General features: G+C 34.4%; 1 protein-coding gene across 2 annotated transcripts in view; it reads left to right on the top strand.

Moving 5' to 3' along the window:
* Positions 1 to 20,089, top strand: part of Rsf1 (remodeling and spacing factor 1) — a 171,819-nt gene that overhangs the window by 111,433 nt on the left and 40,297 nt on the right. For both annotated transcript variants that reach the window (XM_071616522.1, XM_027942581.2), the window contains exons 5-6: positions 2,008 to 2,162; positions 18,122 to 19,881. In XM_071616522.1, the coding sequence (XP_071472623.1) occupies positions 2,008 to 2,162; positions 18,122 to 19,881 (1,915 nt within the window). The remainder of the gene's footprint in view (positions 1 to 2,007; positions 2,163 to 18,121; positions 19,882 to 20,089) is intronic.

Genomic DNA, 20,089 nt, shown 5'->3' with positions numbered 1-20,089 from the left:
CAAACTTGTGATCCTCCTGCCTCAGCCTTCTGAGTTGCTGGAATTACAAACGTATGTCACCATACCTGGCAATAATTTTTATTCGTATGTGAATAAGTATAAGAAAGTGATTTCTTTTTGGTAGTATATAAACTCAGACAGGAATGATGATGATGCCAAATATCTTAAGACTGTCCGCATGGAGGCTGAGATAGTGACACCTTTGTTTTCTGATGTCTGTGTGTACAAGTGTTGTTTAATATTCAAAATGATTAAAAATATGGAAATTACCAATTGTATGTAGGAAGCATGTATAAAAATGAATTTTTGGTTTAGACTTAGGTCTCATCCATATGATATCTCTCTATGCATGTGTAAATATTCCAAAATCAGAAAAATCTGAAACCTAAAACACTTCTCATTCCAAGCATTTCAGAAAAGGAATATTCAGTGTGTGTATGACTTATCTAGGGGCACCTAGACATCTTGTGTATGAAAGTATTACTTTCATTCATTAAACATTCTTTTAGAGTTCACTTAATCCAACTTCACTCTCAAGCAGTAGAGTCTAGCTGGCATAGATCTGGACATGGATAGGATTGGGGATATATGACACGACTGAAAACTAACAATGTCATCTAAATTACATGGAATTCAAGGTACATGCACAGTTCTTTGAGAACTTGGTGGAAGAAAGTCATGTTTTGATTACCTTAGTATCAGCTCTAGAGCTAAGTTTCTGAACTCTGAGTCTATTTCACACTCACCATCTCATATTCTTTGTTTGAGCAGGAAAATTATCCAAGTGAGTTTTCTTAGTTTTGAGTAGCATTTAAAGTAACCATACTACACTTCTGCTTTTGCTAGAAAAAATAATTTGTGGATTAGAATTTTTTTTTTTTAGAGAAAGAGAAATTTTTTAAAAATTTTTACTTTTCAGTTTTTGGTGGACACAACATCTTTATTTTTATGTAGTGCTGAGGATCGAACCCAGTGCCCCGCGCATGCCAGGCAAGTGCATTACCGCTTGAGCCACATCCCCAGCCCCAAGAATTTTATTTATGGGGGATTTTCTTGTATTGTTAAATGAAACTGAGTTCTCATGTTTAGGTATAAATCATCATTGGCAAAACAAAATCATCAACTAAACCCTTTTGTTTTTGAACTTATTAGAGGTTTTTGCCATAATTATTCAGAAAGTTCTAGATCATAATTTTATAAAAGTATAAGATGCTACTATCTCTGAAGATTGAAAAAATTCTTTCCAAATAACTCAACTTTATTTAAAAAACTACTCTTTTTTTAGAGTTTTTTTTAGTTGTAGCTTAGAAACTACTTCTTCAATCAAGTTTTGCATCCTTAGAGATTACATAATATTTTTCAGTGATTAATTTCTGGTTTTTGTTTAGTGTCCTATTTTTTGCTTTCATCTAAAGAGATACGCATTGCTTTTCTAATCAGTAGAGAGAATAATTTCAGTTATATTGTGCATGTAACTATGAATCCCAGTATTAGATATAATTATAACATGCCTTTCTTTTTTGTTTTTAAATTTTTTTAGTTGTAGAGGGATGCAATACCTTTATTTTATTTGTTTTTTAAATTTTTTTACGTGGTGCCCAGGATTGAACCCAGTGCCTCACGCATGCTAGGCAGGCACTCTACCACTGAGCCACAACCTCGGCCATATAACGTGCCTTTTTTAATACTTATTTTTAGAATTCAGGGTTAATTATGGTTAGCTGCACCTGTGTTTTCGATATTCTTAAATGTGTGTTTTTTTCTTTATAATAATACCTATTTCCAGGACAGGGATTGTGGCTCAGCAGTAGAGCACTCACCTCGCATTTGCGAGACCCTGGGTTCAATCCTCAGACCACATAAAAATAAATAAATAAAATAAAGGTATTGTGTCCAACTATGACTAAAAAATAAATATTTAAAAAAATACCTATTTCTAATAGATATTATTCAAAAAGTTCTTCAGAATAAAGATGTTTATACTGTCTTGTTTCTTCCCTTGTTTAGAAATCGAAACGAGTTGGCTGAGACTCTTGCACTCCTGAAAGCACAAATTGATCCTGTACTATTGAAAAACTCTAGTCAACAGGACATCTCTTCCTGGGAAAGTCCCATCTTAGAGGACGAGGAGACTAAAAAAGAAGAAGAAACACCTAAACAAGGTTTTTTTGTGTGTTTTCTTTTGCTTTGTTTTGTAATCTCTTCTGTCTTCTTCTCCTCTACTCAACTATATAATTCTGAATTTCTATCTCAAATTGAGAGCCTTCCTATAAAATAAGGGTTATTTTGTTGTTGTTGTTTTAATTTAAAGGAAAAAGAGCAAAAAAAAAATCAGATTTGTTCTCACATAAAACATTAAACTAAGTCAAATAGGTTCAAATCATCAAAGTATATTCTTTTCTTATTTAAGAATGCTAAGACATTTAGTAAACTTTTTAGGAAAATATACATAACACAGAATTGGCCATTTAACCCATTTTTAAGTGTACATTTCTCTATCATTAAGTATATGCACATTGTGGTAGAACTGCCTGATAGAAACTGTACCTGTTTAACACTACCTCCGCATTTTCTCCTCCTGTCAACCTCTGGCATTTACTATCTTCTGGGAACCTCATACCAAAGAAGTATAAAAAAGTATTTGTCCATTTATGACTGGCTTATTTAATTTGACATGTTGTCTTCAACTTTATCCATATGGTAGCATGTCTCACAATTTTCTTCCTTTTTAAGGATGAATAATATTCTATTGTGTGTGTATACCACTTTTTGTTTCTCAGTTATCCATTAGTGGATACTTGATTTACTCTTCTACCTTTTGTCTATTGTGATTTTTTGGATCATATGGTAATATAATGTTTAATTTTTTTGAGGATCTTCCACAATGTTTTCCACAACAGCTACATCATTTTACATTCCTACCATCGTTTCACAAGCATTTCAGATTCTTCATGTCCTTGTCAGCACTTGTTATTTTTTTTGTTTTACGTGTTGTAATCATTATAATCATTAGTTTATAATCGTTGAATATCTTGTCAAGTGTTTATCAACCATTTATATATCTTTGGCAAAATATTTATTCAAATCTTTTGTCCTGTGTAGTTTTGCTTTTTGTTTGTGTTACTGAGAATTGAACCCAGGAACTCTTTATAACTGAACTACATCGCCATCCCTTCTTATTTGGGACAGGGTCTCATCAAGTTATCCAGGTTAGAGTCAAAATTTTGACCCTCCTGCTTTAGTTAGCTTCCCGAGTTACTGAGATTATAGGTGTGCTCTACCATGCCCAGCTTATCCTGTGTTTTTGTGACAGGTCTTACTATGTTGCTCATGCTGGTCTTGAAGTCATGAACCCCTCAGCTTAAGTGACCTTTCTGCCTCGGCCTTCAAAGTAGCTGGGGTTACAGACAGATGTTACCATTCCTTGGCCTGTCCATTTTTCAATTGGGATGTTTGGTTTTGTTTTGCATTTTGGAAACTCTTTAAGTTCCAAAGATAATTCTTAAGATAATTATTATTATTGAAGCTTATTTGTGATTGAGTTTTCTATTTTACTTAACTAGGCGGATGAAATCCTTACCTTTCCTGGAGAATAGATCCAACTTCTAACTCTCTAAGTAAGGAAACCAACTGAAATTTTAGATACATCTTTTTAGTTATTATTTGTTATTGATAACAAAACTTTCAGTGACAGGGAAAGGAATATGGTTTCCTATTGTGTTTCCTTCTACTAGATGCTTTTAATTTGCCATTGTGTTTTTGATTTAAACTGAAAAACTTTTTTTTTTTAATTCCCCCAGTATCAAAGATGGATTTCAGAGCCTTGCATATGCCAGGCAAGTGCTGTATAACTGACCTAAAATCCCCATACTGTTTTGTTTTTTTTTTTAAAGACACAGTCTTGCTAAGCTGCCCAGGTAGCCTCCTACTTGCAACATTTCTGCCCGAGCCTTCCAAGTGGCTGGAATTATGGGTGTGCATCACCATATCCAGATCTGTATTCTTTCTTTGATGCTTTGAACAAACTATTTATAATGCATCCCCTATATATGAAACATCTCTTAAAAGCAATAAATTTAACTTTTCCATGTGACGCATAATGTTTCTATAGGTTAAGAGTTACTTTTGGCCAAAATCTTCATTATTGCCCTCATTGTTTACATAATTTCAAATATCTAGGGTGGTTTTACATGTAAGGCATATTTTTTTTAATTTGAAACTTCTTTTCTATATGTTCATCTTAAATTTGTGGGCTACTTCAGTAAAGTGTAGTAATTTTAAAATAGTCTGAACCCCCTATTGAATTTCTAGAGTCTTTGAATAACTGGGATTCGTTCTGGGTTTAAACTTGATATTTTTTTTCACTTTGTTATTCAGTTGGGTCATTCATTCCTGTATTTGCTTATTCTCATACACAATTAAAATCACAATTGGAGAGAATATGAATTTGAAACAAGAGTCAGTGTAATAGAAATTTAAGAGGCTGTTGTTTCTTTTTAGGAGACCTTAAATTTGACATTGATTTTGATGGGACACTCACTATATAGTTTAAAGAAGAAGGAAAAAAATATTTTCTTCGTAGTAGAACATTTTTTAATATTGAATTCCAAATTTCTTGGGGTTTCAAGTAGAGGAGGAAGGTTTCAACTATAACTATAGTAAACACTTATTGGGCATATCCTATTTTCTTTGCAGTGAATCAGATGTTGCATTTGGGTTTTCATTTAATCCACATAGCAACTTTTTTTGATAACAATTATTATTTATTTATTTGTTTTGTTTATTAATTTTTGCAGTTCTGAGGATTGAATCCAGGGCTCACCATCAAGCTACTTTACCAGCCCTGTTTAATTTTGAGACAGGGATTCCCTGTGTTAGTCAGCTTTGGGGCATTGTGACCAAAATACCCAACAAGAACAACTTAGAGAAAGGAAAATATATTTTTGGCTCTCTGTTTTAGAAGTTTAATCCAAGGTGGGCTGATGCCATTGTCCTAGGCTTAAGGTAAAGGAGAATATAATTGTAGAAGGGTGCACCATTTATGGTGGCCTAGAAGCAGAGCAGGTAGGGAGGGACCCCAGGGAAGATAACCCTTTCCAAGGCACACACCCCCACCCATGACCCACCTCCTCCAGCCATACCACACCTGCCTACTGTTACCACCCAGTTAGTTCATTTAAAGTAGGATAGACTGGTTAGATAACAGCTCTCATAATCTAAATTTTACCTCTGGATATTCCTGTATTAACATAGTCGCTTTTGGAGGTTACCTTAGATTACAACTATAGCATCCTACCCCTGTCCCCAAAAACTCATGTTCATCTCACAATTTAAAATGTTTTAGTTTATCTGAGTATATTCATAGCCTTAAGAATTTTAGCATTGCTGAAAATCCAAGTCCAAAGTTTCATCAAAGACAAATTCTTTACTATGAGCCCCCCTATAAAGACCAAAAGTGAGTTAGGTATATCCAGTATACACTGGTCCAGACTAAAGGTTTCCATTCCAGAAAGGAGAAACAGGGATATAGAAAGAAAGAATAGGACCAAAACAAGACTTACTGTCCTCAGCCAGACAAATAACTGTGTATAGAATCTAAGGTATGTGATGGTGAGATATATTCTCCAAAGAGCTTGGGTAGTCCTACCCCTTGCACTTGCTGGTAGCAGCATATATGGCCTCCCTTTTAGCCTGGCTCTCTCTGCATATAGCACCTTTTCTTGGCAGACAGAAATTACTGGCATCTCTTAATTTCTGGGGTCTTCTTAAATTCTAGCTTTGATTTCACCTTTATAGCTCACCTCTTAAGGGCAGCCTATAGGAATTCTGATCCTGTTATACTTTGCCTGGTCTCCAAGTCCTTCCTCTGAAATCTTAGTGGAAGCCTGCACGACCACTTAACTCTAGCGTCTTGCATTTCTGTAGAATTTGCATAGTGTGGATGATGTCAAGGTCTCCTGCCAGCTCAGCAATATTTGGGCCCCCTGGGAACATGACCTCTGAGTACCTCAGCAGCTGAGCACAGTAAAACAACTTCCTAGTCCCATTGTGTTATCAGGGAGTCTTCATGATCTCTTTTCTAAAAGAATTTTCCTGTTTACATCCTTGAACCTGCAATGGATATGGTCTGGCAAAATACTGAGCTGTCCTCAAACCATCTTTTCTGTTATCTTTTTGCAAAGTACTTAGCATCTCTTTCATAGCTATAGTAAGCACAGCTTCCTTGGCTTCAGTTTTATATGTACTTTTGTGACCAAATGATAAGTTTCATAAATCCTTCTTTCATTCTTTTTGTTACCAATTCTCACAGTATACCTAGCTAAATGCTGCCAGCAATAGCCTTACCACTAGTTGAATGTTACACTGTCCTGAAGTTTTTCTACCAGATTAATTAGTCTATCACTTCTAAATTTAGCCACATATAAAGTCTCAGGATACAGGTAAAACATAGAAAAATTCTTTGCCCGAATTTTTCACAGTGGCCTCCAGTCCAATTTCCAATAGAGCTCTCATTTCCCTCTGAAACTTCATGTGCATAGTCCTTGCTGTCTATTCCTATTGGCATTTTGATCTTTAGGACTCCCACCAGAATTGCCTGTTAAGGTATGCTCACAACATTTTAACCATTGTGCAGCCTTCATACTCAGACTTCTTCAAACTCCTCATATAAGCCCGTTTCAAAGACTTTTGAACCACATGATCTGGTTAGTCACAGTAATAACCCCACTCCTGGTGTCAGTTCTTATCTTTGTTTTCCATCACTGTGACCAATACATCCAACAAGAACAACTTAGAGGAGAAAAAGTGTATTTTGGCTGTCTGTTTAGTGGTTTAGTGTTTGATAGACCACTCCATTGTTCTGGGCCCAAGATCAGGCAGACAGGCAGACCATCATGGCAGAGGGTGTGATGGAAGAGCACTGCTTCACTAAGGGCTTCTTCCAGGAAGCATGGGTTGGAGAATGGCTGAAGGGAATTTGAACCGTTCTAAGGGGTCCTCTAACCCTCTGCCACAGTGACCCACCTCCTTCAGCATATACCCCACCTGCTTACAGTTACCAGTTACCACTCAGCTAGTCCATTTAGACTGAGATGGACCAATTAGGTTACAGCTCTTGTAGTCTAATTATCTCTCCTTTCATTATTGGGAGGCACATTCATAACTAACCATCACATCCAAACTATGAGGTTCACTGAGTTGCTCTGGCTGACCTGGAACTTGTGGTCCTCCTGCCTCATCCTCTTGAGTGCTGGATTTACAGATGTGTGCCTCATGCCTCCTTGGTTTTTCAGTTTTAAAGATGAGGAAATTGATACATTCATAAACTTGTCCCAGACTTCTTTTCTCTCTTTTTTTTTTTTTTTTGATGCTAGGGATAGAACCCAGAACCTTGTGTAACACTAGGAAATTACTTACCACTCTCCACTAAGCTATACCTCTGGCTTATACTTTTGTATAAATAAAGAGATCTACTTTAGTACTTCTCAGAGTTTTATATCCATGTTGGCCTGTGGACCTTTGTAAAATACAGAAGCTGTTGGAGTTGATCTTGGGTGGAGCTGCTGATTGGCCATTTACACAAAGACTTTAAAATTTTTTTTAAAATTATAGATGGACACAATACCTTTGTTTATTTTTATAGGGTTCTACAGATTGAACCTAGTGCCTCACTTGTGCTAGGCAAGTACTCTGCCTCTGAGCTGCAATCCCAGCCCTGAAGAAAGACTGTTTCTGAAAGCATTTTCAATGAATGCTGATGTTATCTTTCCTAACACAACTAAGAGAAAATGATCTGTGAGGTACAAGGTCATTTCTTGAATATGTGGAAGAGGAGGTGCAGGATATTTAACCTACTTCGTTTTTTCCCCTTCTCTAGTGATTAATCTGGGGCTGGGATATGGTTAGTTTAGCCATAGTGGGACTGCTTAGCATGCAAGATTGGTCCTGGGTTCAATCCTAGCACTCAAAAAATAAGGTAAAACAAATAGTATTTTTCTGCATTCTTCCTCTTAGAACAAAATATTTCTTATTTATTCTTATTTCTTATTTATTTATACAACAAATAGTTATTGTTCATCTTCTGTGTGTTAAGCATGATTTTAGGAAAGAGTTCAGTAAACTAAGTAGACTAAAATTACTTTGATCAGACTTACATTATAGTGATAAAATAGCTAAAATATGATGTTTACTATGTGTAAGTACTATTCTAAAGATATTCACATGACTTAAAGCCATAGAATCTCAACAACAAACCCTATTAGGTATATTACAATTATATCCTTAGGGGATATGTCCTAGAGCCTCAGTGATTATTAGAAACTGTGGATACTCTCAGACCCTACATCATGTTTTTGTTTCCCTATACATGTATAGTTATAAATTAGGCACAACAAGAGAATATTCACAACTAGTGTAACTCTACATCATATACAACCACAAGAATGAGAAGCTATACTTCATATATGTATAATATGTCAAACTACATCCTATAGTCGTGTAATTAAAATTACAAATGAAAAGAATATTAGCAATGATTAGTAATAGGATAATTATAACAATATACTATAGTAAAAGTTATGCAGATATAGTCTTTGTCTTTCAAAATGTCTAGATGTACTGTAATCTCCTTTGTTCTTTTAGGGCTGTAATTATGCATAATTGACATCACAGAATGTGAAACCTTGGATAAGGGGAGGACTACTGTATATTTTGTTTTTCTTTTCCTTTTTTTCCCGGATGAGGGAAGTGAGACAAAGTGTTTTAAGTAATTTTCCCTAGGACACACAGTGAGTTATGGACAAACTCCTTGTGTACTTTTGATGGTGCATTTAACATATAATTTGTAGTAATTTTATTCAGGCTCCAAAGCCTTATCCCTTATCCTGGTTCTCTCAGATGTAATTATTGTGGCCTACTTCATGGCAAGGTAAAAGGAATGTGATCCTGGTTTGTTGTTTTCGTTGCTCTCAGATGTAAACAAACATTGCCCTATAGGGGTAATATGAGGTGGCAGAATAGATTTTAAGTTGGAAACAATCTTAAATTTAATGTAGTCAGTGATAAGGCATCATGGGACAAAATTTTTTAAAGTAAGTGTGGTTGATTATTTCGAATTAGGCAGCAAGAAGATTTAAAAAAATTGGCACTGAAAGGTGAATAATATAGCCAATTTTACAGTTAAAATATATTTTTAAAAATTTTTAGTAAAATTGACATGCCTTATATCTAACCTCAGTAAGCAAATATTTTTGTTTCTTTTTATATAAGTGCCATAGAAATATGACTTCAAAATGTAAGCCAAAATCTCATAATGACAGCAAGTAGCCTAGAAAGTTTACCAACTAAATAAATGAGTTGAGTTTTCTTTCAAAGAGGAAGATAATTAACATTGAGCCAGTCATCTAGGGATACTGAAACAAGAGGATTGCATGTTTAAGGCCAGCCTTGTCAACTTAATGAGAACTTGTCCTAAATAAAATGGGCCAGGGGTATAATTTAATGGTAGCGCACTCCTGAGCTCAATCCCCAGTATGACTCTGCCCCTGAAAATTAAAATTGACTTTTAAAAATATTTAAATTTCTTGGGCTGGGGCTGTAGCTCCGTGGCAGAGTACTTGTCTAGCAAGTGTGAGGCACTGGGTTCAATCCTTAGCACCACATAAAAACATAAATAAAAAATAAAGGCATGCTGTCCATCTTTAACTATTAAAAAATTATTATTATAATAATAATTATTAGTAAAAAATATTTAAATTTCTTAGTCAGAATTCTTATTCAGAATCTTATAATTTGTCCTCTACTTCTCTTTCTAGTGTTATCTTTTATTGTTTCCTTACATGATTACTGGTTGCAGATTGTCTAGATGTTTTACTCTGTGTTGTCTTGGGCATTCCTTCTGTGACTTTATCATGTTCTCTCCTTCTCATGTTGCCCTATCCCCAAGGAAAGTCCAAGTATTCTTGAAGGGCCATCTGAAATCCCACCTTCCTGATCTCTTTTTGTAGCTTTTTTGGGGACTTTATTTACACTATTTTTATCACTTCCATTAGAGCCAATTTTTAACATCAGGCCGAAAGCTCTTAAATACCTGTCAAATTGTTCTTCTCAAACTAGATGGTCAAGTGAGTGTTTCATGCCCTTTAAGCCCCTTTATGGCAATTGAAGATACACTGTGTCAGTTCATGTGGTATACTACCTGGAAGTTTTTGTACTTACAGAATACTGTGAATGCCATGACATTTAATATATATTTTCATTGTATGTTAGATACTGTATTCTAATTTTGAAGGTACCAAAAAGTTAAAAAGAAACTTTTCTAGGAAAAAACAAAGTCAAGGGGAACACATCTCAACTTTAATATAGTTTTTCAAATTCTGCTAATTTGAAAAAGACTGTCTTTTTGTTGATTTTTGCAGTAATATACCTCTGCCCATATGTATACAACATGGGAACTATTATTTGATGACATCTAGCAGAAAATAGAATTTGTAGGCTGGCCACTTACATAGCTAATTTGGCCCAAATATGTGTTTATTTTGGTTTATATAGTACTTGTTTGTTTTATAAAGGCTAAGATAAAATTCACCTTTTTAATATGTACAGTTGCTTGTTTTTAGTATATTGATGGTGTTGTACAACCATAATTACTGTCTAATGTTAGAAAAGTCACATCAACCCACAAAGAAAGTATGTATCCATTTTGTTGCCATTCTCCATTTCTCTCTTCTCCCAGCTCTTAGAGATATTCTACTTTCTGGGTCTATGGATTTGCTTTTTTTGGACATTCCATAATAAATTTTGGAATACTATTATATCACCTATACATTGAGAGAAATATTACATGTGTTTATCAAAACCTTTTTTTTTTTTTGATGTTGAGTTTATATGGTGCCGAAGTATTTGAAACTAGAATGAGAATTGGAAATATTCTTGCATACAGTGAATAGATTATTGGCAAAAAAATGGGACAAGACATTAAATATTTTGAGTCACTTTTAGAAATTGTAAAGTTTATCAACATTTTCAAAATGGCAGAAAGCTTTTTTTAAAAAATATTTTTTTAGTTGTTTATGAACCTATATTTTTATTTATTGATATGTGGTGCTGAGAATCGAACCCAGTGCCTCACACAATGCTAGGCAAGTGCTCTACCACCGAGCCACTACCTCAGCCGGCAAAAAGCTTTTTGCAGGCAAAATTTGAATTGTTAGGAATAGCATAGATCTGTTTTTACCTGTAGTATTTCATTTCAGTCAGCAAATATTTATTTAGTATATGCTGAATATTCTTGGTAGTGGGAGTATAGCTGTGAATGAAAATCACAGTTTACACAAAGTATGGATGAGACAGTAAACAAGATTATAAATTACTTGTTATTTGTAGTGCAGATGGTGATATGGAGCGATATATATATAGTACAGTGATTTGGGAAAAGAATAGATTGGGGTCTTAGAAAATGACTAACTGAAAATGTAATGCTTGAGTAAAGACAAAGACCAAAAGGATCTGAGAGAACCAATAATGCAGATACCCAAGGAAATTTTAAACAAACAAAAACAAATGTAAGGGGTTGGGGTTATAGTTCAGTTGGGAGAGTGCTTACCTAGCATATACAAGTCCCTGGGTTCTGTTCCCAGCACCACAAAATACAAAAACAAAGGATGCAAGACTCTGAAGTAGGAGCAAGTATGAGTAATACATTTTAGCAAAAAATCAGCAGACTAGGGTGGACAAGCAAAATCTGGCCTGCTGCCTGTTTTGTTAATTTAATTTTTAAAAATTAAAATTAAGTTAATTTTTAGTTTTCGGCGGACACAACATCTTTGTTTGTATGTGGTGCTGAGGATCAAACCCGGGCCGCACACATGCCAGGCGAGTGCACTACCGCTTGAGCCACATCCCCAGTCCAAAAATAAATATTAAAATTCATATTCTCTCTCTCTCTCTCTCTCTCAAAAAAAAATTAAGTTAATTTTTAAAAATTCAGACAGGGTCTTACCATGTTGCTCAGGCTGATCTTGAACTCCTGGGCTGAGTTGATGCTCCCTCCTTAAGCCTCCTGAGTAGTGGGAAAAATTAATCTGGCTGGTTTGAATTTTATTTATTTAATATCCAATTGTCAATGGCTGTTTTCAGACTATAACAGAAGAGTTTGGTAGTTGTGATAGAGAAACTATGGCTTACAAAGCTAAAAATGTTTAATGTCGGATCCTTTATGGTTTGCTGGCCCCTGTGACCAATGTAACTGAAGCAGAATGAGTAGGGTATTGTAAAATAGGAGGAAATAAGGTCAGACAGCTAAGGTCCTGAGAGATAGGGGAATGGGGTCTGCAGATTGTACTGGGCTTTCCTTAAATGTATTAATGTTTTTGTTTTTAAATTTGAGTTAAATGGGATACTGTTGAAGAGATTTTATCATTATTTTTCATAGTAATATCCTAACTATCCTTGTTTCTATCATTCCTTTCCTTCAGTCTAATCTCAATATTGCAGCCAATGAGATCTCATTAAAACAAGTAAGATGATGACACATGGCTGGAGGAGATGAAATCTAAATCATGGATTGAAGAATTTGTCTTAGCTTAAAATAGGTATCTCTATTTTAATAGGAGCAGGCTTACTGGTCTATTGATGAGAGGGTATGGTTTCTGTTTTCTCTGTGAAATTGAAGGCAGAATCATTTGAAAATATGGACCTCACAGAGAGATTGGAAGTTTAAGAATAGAAAAGAAGACTGATAGAGTTGTTGGTAGAGCAAATAGTAGGGTTAGTAGGCAGTGTTAGTGTATCAGAGATAAGCTAATAATCATGAAATTATTATAATACCAATTTTGTTCCTTTTTATACACATATATGTACATATATGAATGACTTATACATATGATCATATATAGAGAGAGAAAATATCTGCCACTGCAACTGCCATGATCTTTTTCTTCTAGGGTTTATTTTAGGCATGGTTACTTATTTATTTCTTTATCAGAATTTAGATTACATAGCTGGGCATGGTGGCTCACATTTGTATTCCCAGCTCCTCAGGAGGATTGTAAATTCAAGGCCACCCTGGGCAATTTTGCAAGACCCTTTCTCAAGGAAGAAAAGGGCTGAGGATGTAGCTCAGCAGAGGATGTATGGTAGAGTGCTTGCCTAGTATCTGTAAAAGGCCCTGCGTTCAATCCTCAGTAACACAAAAACTAAATTAAAAATTTTAAAAACAAAATTTATTAGAAAGGTTGGGGGTGCCAGGCTAAGGAGTTCCTGCCTATAGTCTCAGCCACTTGGGAGGCTGAGGCAAAAGATTTAGCATCTGTTAAATATGTTATGTCCTTGCCCAAATCTTACTTTGTAAATTGATCAGATATACTTCAAATAATTTAAAATTAAATATTGATTTACAATCTGCTCCCTGTTAATGTATCTTAAAAGTTATTACTGTTATTTGTCAACATGTGGGGTAGGATTTGTTGCCATTTCAATTTGTTCAGTCTAGTTAAGCAGGTGTCGTACAGTGAATAATCCATGATTCTGCTCCAGAGGAGTAATTCTTCAGACCAGTAGGACAGATAACATTTCTGAGTAAATAATTATAATGCGGGGTAATAAATGCTATTATAAAAATCTATATAAAGTAATGTGCAAACAGAGGAAAATTTGTTAATTCTTTATAGGGAAAGAATCAGTTAATAGAACTATAAAACAGCGAGTTTCTAACTGTGCTTGAAGGCTGAAAGATTTTGCCAGTAATATAATAATTATATAGTTGACATTGAGTGCTTGCCATGGCCACTTGCCTGAAGGACTTGGATGTTGTATTATCTGCAGTCGTTAAAAACCCTAGAAAATAGTTGATGATACTTAACCGTTTTATGTAACTTTTTAATCAATGGAGAAAGTGAGGAATGGTAAAAGCTGCAGAATAGATATAAATGGCTTTTTGTGAGTTAACAGAGGAAAACTGTTAGTCGCAGCTTTAGGAAATTCTGAACTAATTTTCCTCCTCCTCCTCCCCACCTTTCCCTCCTTCTCCTCCTTCCTCACCCTGCTCCCCGCTTCTTCTTTTAAATCCTGAATGTTCTGATGTGGCTAAAGTTAATGGTAAGAAAATGGTGCCAAATAATTAATAATGATTCCCAAGTACTATGCAAAAGTAGTCCATATACTTCATTAAAAAAGTTCAGCTATTCCACAGTTCAGTGCATTATAATTTTTATTGTACATATGAGCACAGTTTTTCATATCTCTGTATATAAAGTATGTTCATGCCAATTTATGCCTTTATACATGTACTTCTTTTTTTGCATTACAATTATTAATACACATATATACCACAATTTTTCATATCTCTGCCATTTTTTATTTTGTGACAAGGTCTTTCTAAGTGCTGAGGCTAGCCTGGAACATGCTGTCCTCCTGTCTTAGCCTCCTGAGTCACTGGAATTTTAGGTGTGTGAGCTCAAGTGACCTTCTCAATTTTTAATGAATCAGTTCAGATAAACAAAGAATGTAAAACACTGTATACCCAACATTTTGATATAGTAGTTCTCAATGATTTGCCCAAATTTTCTTTTGTTTAAAAAATAGGTGGTACTTCTTTTCACTTTCCTTCTCATTCCTCCTTATTCCATTTTCAGGAGTAACTACAACCCTGTGATTCATTTCCTGTCATTTGTTTTTTGCACATATGTATATGGTCACTTTAATAAATAGCATTGGTTTGAGTGTTTCATAACTTTTCTTTTAAAAAAGGTATTTTACTGGCTGGGCGCTGTGGTTCACACCTGTAATCTCAGTGACTTGGTAAGCTCTGGCCAGAGATCTCAAGCCGGAGCCCAGCATCTGCAATTTAGCAAGACCCTGTCTCAAAATACAAAAAATAATTGACGATGTTGCTTTGCCCCTTCAATTCCCAGTACCCGCTCCACAAAATCCTGCTGTTCCTAGTCTTTTACAACTTGTTACTCATTCTGTTTTTGAGATTTATGTGTGTTAATCCATATACATTCTTTTTTTTTTTTCATTTTATTCATCATAAAGTGGTTATTTGTCCTTTTCCCCATTTGAGCTGTATTAGAATTTTTCTTGTTTTTTATTTCTACAGCAGTACTGCAGTAAATATTCATGTATATATTTCTGGGTAGTTGTATGTAATTGTACTCTCTAGAAATAGAATTTCTTAGTGATGGAGTATATTTCTTTAAGCTTAAAACAGATAATTCTAAATTGCTCTGTTAAGTGTTTGTGCTAATTTACATGTAAGTTTTTAAGATTTTAGTTTGGAACTACTCTATTGTTTTGAGTTTTCTCATGTCTAATTGCAAAATATGATCACTATAAAATAACTAAAACTTTATTATGGATTAGTTACCCCTTTATCACCCAAAAGATGACAAGTGTAAAATATAAGAAGTAGATACATAGATTTTTGTGAGCATGGGAAACAAGGATAGTAAGAAACAAAAGTGAAAGTTAAAATATCAGAAAGAAATGCATTTGACTTTAAAATTTTTTTCTTATAATGAAAAGTGATGAGTCTAGTCTGAATTGGGAGCTCCATGAAGTCAAGAACTTTACTTAGTCTGTTTCTGTTTTTTTTCTTGTGGCTTTGATTGCTCCTGGAGGTATGATGTTCAGAGTCTAGACACAAAGAAAATTAAATTAGGGCAACAGTGCAATTCAACTAAATCCTCTTATTCATGACATCTTCATGCATCTCATTGATCATTACTATATCATATGACCCATTGCTATAAGGTGCTTGATCAAGGAGGCTTCCTAAACAAAGTCAGAGTTGTGTTAGTACAAGAGATTAAATATTGAGTAGCAACTAGCGATGTCCTCTACTGTTAATTTACATGGAATATTCAGTGTTTGATTTCTCACCCTGCTATACTAGGTGAGAAATCTCATAACAGATAATAAATAAATATTTGTTGAGTAAATGAATGGACCAGCTTTGAAAAACCTACATTAGATACCAGTTCTCTTGAAGTTTATTGAGAAATGTTGCTGCTGCATTGTGATTTTTGAAGTGATTTTTTTCCTTTAGTTTTGTTGCCTCAAATTTCATGCCTCTTAAACTCATTTACAATTTCCTTTTGACTGCCCTTGGGGAAATGTTTATATAATTGAATGACCTTTTTGCCAGTTACTAGTGCTTTCAAAAGTTCATATTCTGTCAGGATCCTTCTGTTCTGTATACATATCCATGTAATGTAGGGGAGCTATAATAATAGTTATCAAATTTTTCTCTTAAAAGGACTTAACCATATCCTAAATTTTCAATGATTTAACATTTTTGGAATTACAGAAATACAACACTTTTGAAGAATACTAGGGGAGGTTATTTAGTTCAGCTGCTTTATTAGTAGATTAAGTAACAAGGGCAGAAAGTTGTGTTAGTACAAAAGATGGGTTAGTACAAATATGTACAAGTATAACATACCACTCTCTGAATTAGGTTTGATAAACCCAAGAGTTTTCAATCTAATTTTATCTCTCATTTCATTCTGCCATACTGTTACTCAAATTAAAATCAGTTGACTCCAAATAAAAACATGTAATCTTACCTTGAGTCAGGATCACAGTGAGGTTCTATCATGATGCCTGAACCACAGGTATATAGAAGAAATATTCAGTTGTGTTCAGTATTAACAATGTTTGGTTGAAATTAATTTAAAAGATAGTAATTTGGGTTTATCTGTTAAAATATTTAATTAGTTTTGCTAATATACTTACCAAGCTTAATAAGTGAGAAAGGGATGGGAAGACATGAATCATCACTATTGTCTCACCTTAAAGCACTAATGGTATAAAGAAGGAAGAATAATACTAATAGGTTAATCTTCTTTTTATTAATTTTTAAATTTGTTTTAATTAGTTATACATGATGGTAGAATGCATCTGTGCACTTTGTGATAATTTAATCTTGAGGTCCAAAGAGTCCTAAATGGTTTTTGAGTATTTTATTTGAAACATGATTAGACATTTTTTAAGAAGTTTGTAGTAAAAATATTCACTTTAGTTAAAAATAGAATTCTCATTTTTAAAAAATGCACTGTTTCATCTCCCCACTTTTTATCTACTCCACTTACATCCTTCTGAATTGTTACTCTTTGCTTATTGACAAAAATCTTCAAGTTTTTAAGTTTATATCTCAGTAAAACTTCGTTTAGAATTAAAGTTTTTCCATTCCAAGGATAAGGTGAAAGGATGGAACATGTACTAAAATTAGTAGTAATTTATTTGGAAAATACAGTGCAATCTCTGTGATTACCCATGAGATTTATGCTTTTTACTTGATTTTAGCTTTTGTTATGTTTAAATATGTACTATTAGGTACTTTGTTAAGGCTGAAAATACATAGTCAACAAGGTAAAAAGAGGCAATGGAAATATAAGCATTAATAGTTTCTTTGTAAAATATTAACTTAAATGATCAATAAAGCCATTTGGTAAAGTGAACTGTAGCATAACCACATCAAGGCATGTAATATAGTCATGAATAATGATTTTTTAAAAGGTCACATTAACATAAAAAAGGGCTAATGTTTCTGTAAAAAAAAATTGAAAGCAGAGTGACCCCAATTTTGTGAAAAATAATGACCAGAAGTAGCCTAAAATATTATTAGCAGTTCCCTTTGAGCATTATTTTATTTTTCTTTTTTCATTTTTCCTCTGCTCATGTTACTTCACTGAAATAAAGTCCTCAGTGACTTGCAAAGAAGAACATTGTCAGTTTATGAAACAAATATGGCCTTTTGGCAATGTTTTATGTAGCATTTTCTGCTTCATATTTTTGAGCCATCCCTTAAGCTTGACTAAATTATTTGAGCTGTATAAATATTTACATTCCATTGAGAACACTGGAACTAAAAGTAAAAAGCAGTAACCTGAGTCTGTCTAAATAGCAATTTTTTAATATCTGGAAGTTGTGCTTCACAATTTTGTCATTTTCTTAATTGTCAGATTTTTTTTGGGGGGGGGGGGTCAAATACCCAATCACAAAGAGATGCTACCCCTGCGAAGAGAGAAACAATAAATGGAAATATATTAAGTCTGTTATATATTATAATCTTGAAAGCTCTGTTCACTGAAACTTTTTCTGATTTTTTTTTTTTTTTTAGAGGAACAAAAGGAAAATGAAAAGACAAAAGGTGAAGCGCGGCTAGTAGATTCAGTAAATTGTTCTACAGCCAGTGTTCTAGAAGAGACTACTATGAAAATTGAAAAAGAAGATCAAAAGGAACTTGTGAAACTGCCAGTAATAGTGAAGGTAGAAAAAACTTTGCCAGAAATCGAGGAAAAAAAGATTGTCAAAGAAGAAAGTGATTCTTTCAAGGAAAATGTCAAACCCATTAAAATCGAAGTGAAGGAATGCAGAGCAGATCCCAAAGATGTCAAAGGTAGCATGGAGAAACTGGTGGTACAGGAACCCGAGAGGCTAGAGTTTAGTGGCAATATCAGATCTTCTCAAGAAATTACAGAGAAATCTACTGAAGAAACTGAGAAACTTAAAAATGACCAGCAAGCCAAGATTCCACTAAAAAAACGAGAAATTAAACTGAGTGATGATTTTGACAGTACAGTCAAAGGACCTTTATGTAAATCAGTTACTCCAACAAAAGAGTTTTTAAAAGATGAAGTAAAACAAGAGGAAGAGACTTGTAAAAGGATCTCTACCATTACTACTTTGAGTCATGAAGGGAGACTAATGGTAAATGGAGAAGTTGGTGATGAAAAGGTAACTCCAACTTTGAAGACAGAACAAATAGAGACAAAGTTTTATGATACAAAGGAAGATGTCTACAATAGCTCTTCTAAGGATAGAAATGTCATCATGGAGGGGAATGGAGCAGAATGCTTAAATTCTGTCATAACGAGTTTGAAAATAAGTGAGCTTGAGAAAGAAGTCCTTTTAGGGAAGGTTGTAGATAGTTCAGTCTCAGTCTTAGAGACCCAGAGTCAAAAAGGGCAGTTAGAGGAACCTGGTCCTCCAGAAATGGAAACTTCTCTTGAGTCAGATTCTGAGATAGTAAAGGATCTCTCTTTAAAAACTGCTTTATCTGTCACTGAATCCTGTACCATGAAATTTGAAGAGAAGTCCCCCAAAAGTAAGAAGGATAAGAGTCCACCAATCCTAGAATGTCTTGAAAAGTTAGAGAAGTCCAAAAAGACTTTTCTTGATAAAGACTCACAAAGATTGAGTCCCATACCAGAAGAAGTTCCAAAGAGTACTCTAGGATCAGAACCACGAAGTCCTCCTGACGCATCTGAAACTTTCCCACCAACTAAAATGACTGGGCATTGTGAAAAACCAGACTTAGAAAAAGAAGGGGTAGAGTGTCAGAGTACAAGTTCTTTTGAAGGTCAGTTCCTGGAAAAAGTAGACCCAGAAATTCTCAAAAGGGATTCTGAGTCCAAGAAAGTAGAAATGGATAATCTAGACAATGAGGATCCTTCTGAAACAAAGGGTTCTGTGCAAAAAAGCAAATTTAAATATAAGTTGGTTCCTGAAGAAGAAACAACTGCCTCAGAAAATACAGAGATAACCTCTGAAAGGCAGAAAGAAGGCATCAAATTAACAATTAGGATATCTAGTCGGAAGAAGAAGCCAGATTGTCCTGCCCAAATTCCAGAACCAGAAAGCAAGCAAGAGAAGACAGAAAAAGAAGAAGAGAAAACAAATGTGGGCCCTACTTTAAGGAGGTCTCCAAGAATATCTAGACCTACAGCAAAAGTGGCTGAGATCAGAGATCAGAAAGCTGATAAAAAAAGAGGGGAAGGAGAAGATGATGTGGAAGAAGAGTCAGCAGCCTTGCAAAAAACAGACAAAAAAGAAAATTTGAAAAAACTGGAGAAGGATACAAACTCTAAAGGAGGCAAGGTAAAACTTCTCTGAATTTTAAATTTTAATAAGGAATATTTAAATCTGAGTGTTTATAGCTTTTTTGCTTTAGGCTAAAGCATAGTCATTCTTATCTTTTAAACATTTTTTTTCTATTACAGGCAGTATTAGAAATATATTCTTGTTGTAAATTATTCAAGTAATACACAATCTGTGGGGCTGGGGATGTGGCTCAAGCGGTAACGCG

Source organism: Marmota flaviventris, chromosome 9 (genome assembly GCF_047511675.1).
Source record: "Marmota flaviventris isolate mMarFla1 chromosome 9, mMarFla1.hap1, whole genome shotgun sequence".
Classification (NCBI taxonomy): domain Eukaryota; kingdom Metazoa; phylum Chordata; class Mammalia; order Rodentia; family Sciuridae; genus Marmota; species Marmota flaviventris.
This window is presented reverse-complemented; position numbering and strand designations above follow the sequence as displayed.